Source organism: Protobothrops mucrosquamatus, unplaced genomic scaffold (genome assembly GCF_001527695.2).
Source record: "Protobothrops mucrosquamatus isolate PMUCROS unplaced genomic scaffold, P.Mucros_1.0 scaffold2264, whole genome shotgun sequence".
Taxonomy (NCBI): Eukaryota; Metazoa; Chordata; class Lepidosauria; order Squamata; family Viperidae; genus Protobothrops; species Protobothrops mucrosquamatus.
Genome location: NW_015388353.1, coordinates 139273 through 146583, shown reverse-complemented (window position 1 = coordinate 146583; position 7311 = coordinate 139273). Strand labels below are relative to the sequence as shown.

Genomic DNA, 7311 nt, shown 5'->3' with positions numbered 1-7311 from the left:
GGGGGAAACCACTCCAAGCCTTTCAAAAATGTTTAAAAAGATTAAATAATTCTATCAGACTCAGAAGCAACACAAATAAAGGAGAGTAGAATGAGTGATTGAATGTTAAAGCTAATTTCTACAAAAATGTGACTTCGAAATTAGGAGCAGACCACAGAATCAATTTATCCAGCTGTAAGTTAAACGTTAATCGTTACATCTGATTTTCTCTTTTGCTTACAAACACCCGCTTCTAAATCAGGTTTGTTTGTTTATTTGCTTATGGATTGATGGATTCATTCAATTTGTATGGCCGCCCAACTCAACAACTCGCTCTGGGTGGCAAACAATCTTAAAAACAAACAAACCCTCTACCCCTCCCTCTAATTTTGTCTCCAGCAATTGCCAGCTAAATTCTAAAATATAATATCCCACCTAGCTTTATTATACAGACTAGTCTCTGGTTAGCACTTGTCCTCAAGTCAACCCGCTTACTGAAATGATAAGGATTTCTGTTTGTTTATTTGGTGCCTTTGAGTCAATGTTGACTCCTATTGACTAACTGGATCATTTTTCTGCAGTTTTCTTGGCAAGATTTCAGAACTGCTGTTTCCTTGTCTTCTTCTTCCTAGGGATGAAAGAGACTGCCCCAAAGTCACCCAGCTAGCTTTCATGACTAAAGCAGGATCGGAACTCACTGTCTCCTGGTGATTGGCCCAAAGTCACCCAGCTGGCTTTCATGCCTATGGTGGGACGAGAACCTACAGTCTTCTGGTGATTGACCCAAAGTCACCCAGCTTTCATGCCTAAGGCAGGACTAGAACTCAACATTTCCTGGTGATTGGCCCAAAGTCACCCAGCTGCTTTCATCCCTAAGGTGGAAATAGAACTCACCGTCTCCTGGTGATTGGCCCAAAGTCACCCAGCTTTCATGCCTAAGGTGGGACCAGAACTCAACATTTTCTGGTGATTGACCCAAAGTCACCCAGCCGGCTTTCACGCCTAAGGCGGGACTAGAACTCATGGTTTCCCAAGTTCTGGAGTGATGCCTTAATCGTTACACCAAACTGACTCTTCAGGATTTCATTACATGGATATTTATTTATGTATTTAAAAGATGCATACAGCTGCCCATTGTAAAGTACCACTCTGGGCAGCTTGCAGCAAGCATAAAGCCAAGATCCAAACAAACCCTAAAAACATAAACCCAAAACTTCATTAAATTATCAAATTGTGCACAGCTTACTCCTTGACAGTGCAGGTAGTCCACAGTCTTAGTGATAGTATACAAGACGGCACTGGCTTCACGTTCTGAGAAATACTTCTTTCTGAGAATACGGTCCAGAAGCTCACCTCCCTTCATCAATTCTGTGACAAGGTAGATATATTTACCATCATCGTACACCTGCAGAAGTTTAATATAGTTGAGTAACACATATTCCAGGAAAGGTGCATGAAACACAAGGTCTGCCTAGAGGCACATTCATCAGAAGAGCCTGATTTTGCACAAATAACCTTTTTTTAAAAAAGGTTGCAAAGATTCCAAACTTCTGAATAACTTTTTGCTGCTTCAGCCTGTCAGATGAGAGGACATTGAGGGATTGGGGGGAAAAGAGGATCATGTGTTATGGGGTTCTTTCCCTTGCCATAAAGCAGGGGTGTCCGACTTTGGCAACTTTAAGACTTGTTGACTTCAATCCCAGAATTCCCCATGTTGGCTGAGGCATTCTGGGAGTTGAAGTCCACAAGTCTTAAAAGTTGCCAAGGATGGACATCCCTTCTGTAAAGTTAATACAGATGAAATTACATTTCCACCCAGTTGGGAACAATAAACCCATAGACCTGTGTAGACATACTACAACAAAGCCTATTTTTAATCCAATAGAATCATATTTCACTGATAAATATTGAGAACTTCTCTTTTTGAATTCCAGTAGAGATCAAATTGGATGAAAGAGCTTCATTCCTTCAACTGTTGCCGTTTGTACACTATTTGGAAACCAAACAGAATACTTACATCTTTTAAAGTAATAATGTTGGGGTGCTGCCCATATCGCATCAAGATTTCTATTTCTTCAGAAGGATCCCTCTTACTTTTGTCAATTATCTGGAGGGGGGAGACAATGACAACAAGGAAGCGTGACAAGAGATTAAATTCAGCACAACGAAGGACATTTCTATTTAAGAAAGAATTATATATTCATTCTAAATAAGATGAAAAGAACCTAAATCTTACTTTAATTTAAACTTGTTAAGAACAGCTATAAAACATTTATTAAATGTGGGCTAGTTTATGTACAGTAGCTTGTTATACATGTTTAGATATTTAAAAATGACATGGATACAAATAGTGCCCTACGTACCTTCACTGCAAATTCCATATTAGAAACTGTATGGATGCAGCGCTTACACACTGAGTAGGATCCCACGCCAATGTCTTCTTTAAGTTCATAGGCATTTGTGAAGAGTGCACTGCTCCCATGAAGTTGCTAAAGAACACAATAAAACAACATTTAAAAGCTTGCAATTATTTCGTCAACTTTTTCAGAACGTTTCTGCAGGCACCCTGCTTCTTATCATCTCCACGCAACTTGGACTTGTGAAAAGAAATATAATTAACTGTACTTAACCACATTTTATCATCTACAATATATGTAGCAAAAAATCATGACTAAGAAAAATATATTCTAACATTTTTTGTTATAGATAAGGGGAAAGTGTCTGTATGAAATTCGGTGAAAATAATAACCCTGCTTGGATTCATAACACAGTTTAATAGTTTACTCTCAAGTGGATTATTATATGACTTTTGTGTTCTGAAGAAGACTTCCTTTTAAGCCCCTTTCAAAAAAAAAGAAACAGACATATAGACAGACATACTTCATCTTTCAAGCTAAGACGCCGCCATTCTCAACTGGGAAAGTGTGCGACCTCTTACAACTTATTAACCCTACATTATTTTTTCATAGTTGCAAAACCGGAAAATCAGATTCTTACACCAGCAATACTAGTGAACAAGCATTTCTCGCAAGTTTTAATACTACATAAATTGGTCAGGAATGGCAGTTTCAATATTCTGCACGCACAGACTAGAAACTCCACACGCACATACACCCTTTTTTTACCTGTACGATTGGCAAAATGTTGTTGAGAGTGGTGAGTTTGTGGTCTTCTATGGAGCTCGTCGCAACGAAACTGAAGCCTTTGAAAAGCTGATGGGCGTTGGCGCTTGGAGGAACTCCTGGAGAATCTTAATTAATTGAACAGCAGGATACGTTAGCTTGCCCAAAATATAATGCAAAATATTCTCTTTCATAATGCAGATTTTATAAGGAACGGTTGCTGGAATTGGGTATGTCTAGTTTAACGAAGAGAAGGATGAGGGGGGATATGATAGCAGTGTTCCAACATCTCAGGGGCTGCCACAAAGAAGAGGAAGTCAAGCTATTCTCCAAGGCGCCTGAAGGCAGGACGAGAAGCAACGGATGGAAACTCACCAAGGAGAGAAGCAACCTGGAACTAAGGAGAAACTTCCTGACAGTTAGAACAACGAATCAGTGGAACAACCTGCCTCAGGAAGTGGTGAATGCTCCAACACTGGAAGTTTTTAAGAAGAGACTGGACAGCCATTTGTCTGAAATGGTGTCGGGTTCCTGCCTCAGCAGGGGGTTGGACTAGATGACCTCCAAGGTCCCTTCCAACTTTATTATTATTATTATTATTATTATTATTATTATTATTATTATTATTATTATTATTATTAATCCTCTTTTGGAAAGATGGCAAATCTACCCACCCTTTTGAGTGCCGTAACCAAGAAATAAACAAAGGAAAATGAAAGCTTGATTTATTTTTTTTAACCGAATAATTAGCATGGAAAACTGATTCAATTAGTCAGTTTCAATTCAGTGATGTTAAACCAAATAATTAGCGTGGAAAAACTAATTCAATTAGTCGATTTCAATTCAGTGATATTAAATAAAAGCCACTTTAAAAAAAAAATATCTAAAAATGAATATTTTTGATGGAGACCGATAGGATTGCCCTATATTTATTTAGTCTTACTAGAAGTTTATATCTATATTTCAATTATTACGTTGAACTTTTCAATGGAAAATTCTATTATGAAAGAGAAACGGGGGGAAGAAAGATAGAATAAAGGTCGTTCCTGGTTTACGACTACAAAATTGAGGCCAAAATTTCTGTTGCTAAGCGTGACTTTTGTTAAGTGAGTTTTACCCCGTTTTATGGCCTCTCTTGCCACAGTTGTTAAGTCAATCATTGCAATTGTTAAGTTAGTAACATGATTGTTAAGTGAATCTGACTTTGCTTGCCAGAAGGTCGCAAAAGGGTATCACATGATCCTGGGATGCAGCGACCGTCATAAATACGAGTCAGTTGCCAAGCGCCCGAATTTTGATTACGTGACCACAGAGATGTTGCAACGGTCGTAAGTGTGAAAAACGGTCCTAGGTCCCTTTTTTCAGTGCCGTTGTAACTTTGAATGGTCGCTAGATGAACTGTTGTAAGTCGAGGACTGCCTGTAATGCACTATATTCTTTTCAATATTAGGATATTACCTTTGGGAGTTTTTGCTGTGAATTCTGGGTCAAAGCAAAAGGTGTCTTCCGGTCTTCCAGAAGCAGGTTTAAATGGAGGCTGGATCTCCCTCCTGTAAAGTTTCTGGAATCATAATCACAAAAAGTAAATATTTCGCCATAGATTAGCATGGATTAATATTGCTTTTCTAATGGGAAGTTGTGTGGTTCTGCAGATTCAGTTTTTGAAGCCTTTGGTTTCTGTGCCTGGAGCTCTTCCCACCCTTGTAACTGTCCCCAGAGCCATCTGGAGACACAGAAAGAATGATGAGTAAAACTCAACTTCTCCGCTCCTTCTATTACAGAAGAGCTTGCTTCTTCAAAGAGACTTATTGACGAAAGGAAAACTACTGGATGCAAGTATAAGTATTCTCTAGGCAGTCACTATGATGGAATCAAGAGGCATTGGGCTTTTCTTGAACCTGCATTCTCCTGTTTCTATAAATGCTTTTGAAAAGCTTCTACATGCTATGAAAAGAAATAAAAATGATGTACTATTAGGTACATCTAAGTTGCAAAAGAGGAGGAGGAGGAGGAAGGAGGAGGAGGAGGAGGAGGAGGAGGAGGAGGAAGAGGAGGAGGAAGAGGAGGAGGAGAAGAAAGAAGAAGAAGAAGAAGAAGAAGAAGAAGAAGAAGAAGAAGAAGAAGAAGAAGAAGAAGAAGAAGAAGAAGAAGAAGAAGAAGAAGAAGAAGAAGAAGAAGAAGAAGAAGAAGAAGAAGAAGAAGAAGAAGAAGAAGAAGAAGAAGAAGAAATAATTTATTGCAGCATCACTACCCCTTTCTTTTTTTCTCATTTTGGTAGAAATAATGTACGTTGGGTATTTTTTGCTTTACCTGCTCAAGGTATTTCCCAACATTAAAAAATGCAAGAGTTGCCAAGCATTATATCAAACTGGAGTCCTTACTACAAGTACAGATTTATTCCATAGACTCACATTCCAGTCAATGGTTGAAAAGAAGGGATGCCTCTTTATTTCTTCAACCCCATCAGGACCAGCCCCTATAATTTCAAGGAACAGAACACACAACATGATTGCAAATCAAACAACAATTACATATGCCGATGAAGGTCCCCATCGATTGAGAGACGCAATCGGAAGGGTCCTAAAAGTAAGTCTACTTGGCATGAGTTCCCTTCCACTAGACGAATTTGCTTTCTGTGCCTATGGCTCTTCCCACCCTTGTAATTGTCTCTCTTTTATCCTTTGACCATGGTATTTTGAGGTGAAGGTCCAGAACATCTGGAAATTTCCACCTCAAGGAAGACTGATATAGGCAGGACTAACTGCCTCCAGAAGCGGTGAATGCTCCAACACTGGAAGTTTTCAAGAAGAGACTGGACAGCCATTTGTCTGAAATGGTACAGGGATTCCTGCCTGAGCAGGGGGTTGGATTAGATGACCTATAAGGTCCCTTCCAACTGTTATTCTGTTATCCTTCCTTCCTTCCTTTCTTCCTTCCTTCCTCCCTCCCTCCCTCCCTCCTCCAACACTGGAAGTTTTTAAGAAGAGACTGGACAGCCTTCTGTCTGAAATGGTATAGGGTTTCCTGCCTGAGCAGGGGGTTGGACTAGATGACCTCCAAGGTCCCTTCCAACTTTACTATTATTATTAACTTACCTAGCCTGTTTGAAGGGTTCCTTTTAAACAACAACCTCAGGAGACTCTGAGCTTCAGGGCTAAGGAATTGTGGCATTCCAAGTTTTGCTCTGGGAAAAGGGAAAATTCGGATTCAAGAAGTGCTTTCTAATTAAAAAATCAAATGCAAACAATGTACTCAAATGGGACGTTCGAACTGGCCGCCAGTTTGGGGAACACCGTCCTAAGAGTTAACCAAATCCTTACGCTTTTTCCTCTGTTTTAAAAATGGATAAATACCCTTATGTATTTTTATTGCAGAGTTCCCTAATCAGGAGGCTGCAATAGAAGTTTTGCTTTGCTTTGATAAACACTTTGAAACTAATTAAAGCCTGAAAACCTGCAATAAAACTATCCTATCCAAAACCACTCACTTTCCCCCTTATGTGAAATTTTCAAACAGCTTAGATAACGAAGAATTTTGGGCAGGGTTTTAAGGCTTATCCCACTTGATAATCATTTTATTGTTATCAATGGCATGAACTGCGTGCCATCTTCGTTAACTTGCAAAAACTTAGCAATGGAACTAGTTCTGCACAGAAAAATACTTACTTGAGGATCATATTCATAGTTTCATTCCGGTCTTTACCTTGAAAAGGTAAAGTACCAGTCAGCATTTCAAACTGAGAAAGAAACAAAGAGCAAACATTTAGAAAACAAGCAAACAAGGTTTAAGCTTCCAGAATTGAGATTTAAGAAAAACCTGCTTCTTATTATAATGTATTGCGAAGGTGCACTAATTTGCACTAAAACCGAATTGTTAAATTCATAATAGATAATGGATAAATTACGCTAAATCTTCACCATCACTTTAGCCAATGTCTATCCACTGCAGGATGAAGGCCTTTTCCACATGTTTCCAACCCATAAGCCCTGAGCTTTCTATTATGCTAACTAATAACTATATTAAATTTTGATAACATTTGATACCTTCTAAGCGTTTTGCACTGATACAGATTTGATTAATGTAAATAGTCAAACAAAACTATGGTGGCTGCAAATGCATTTATAACTTTGTTTAAAGAGTTAATGACAGCTATAAACACTTTATAATCACATTTACCATAGCATTATGTAATATGTTTTCCAATATCCAA

The 7311-nt window shown here is 38.7% G+C and overlaps 1 protein-coding gene across 1 annotated transcript in view; it reads right to left on the bottom strand.

The window, feature by feature from the left end:
- RPS6KA6 (ribosomal protein S6 kinase A6) overlaps positions 1-7311 on the bottom strand; it is a 30553-nt gene that overhangs the window by 4825 nt on the left and 18417 nt on the right. The window contains exons 9-16 of the mRNA XM_029285788.1: positions 6767-6837; positions 6197-6285; positions 5513-5577; positions 4560-4662; positions 3105-3229; positions 2343-2468; positions 1997-2086; positions 1219-1384 (exon numbers count right to left, since the gene is read on the bottom strand). Coding sequence (XP_029141621.1) covers positions 1219-1384; positions 1997-2086; positions 2343-2468; positions 3105-3229; positions 4560-4662; positions 5513-5577; positions 6197-6285; positions 6767-6837 — 835 coding nt within the window. The remainder of the gene's footprint in view (positions 1-1218; positions 1385-1996; positions 2087-2342; positions 2469-3104; positions 3230-4559; positions 4663-5512; positions 5578-6196; positions 6286-6766; positions 6838-7311) is intronic.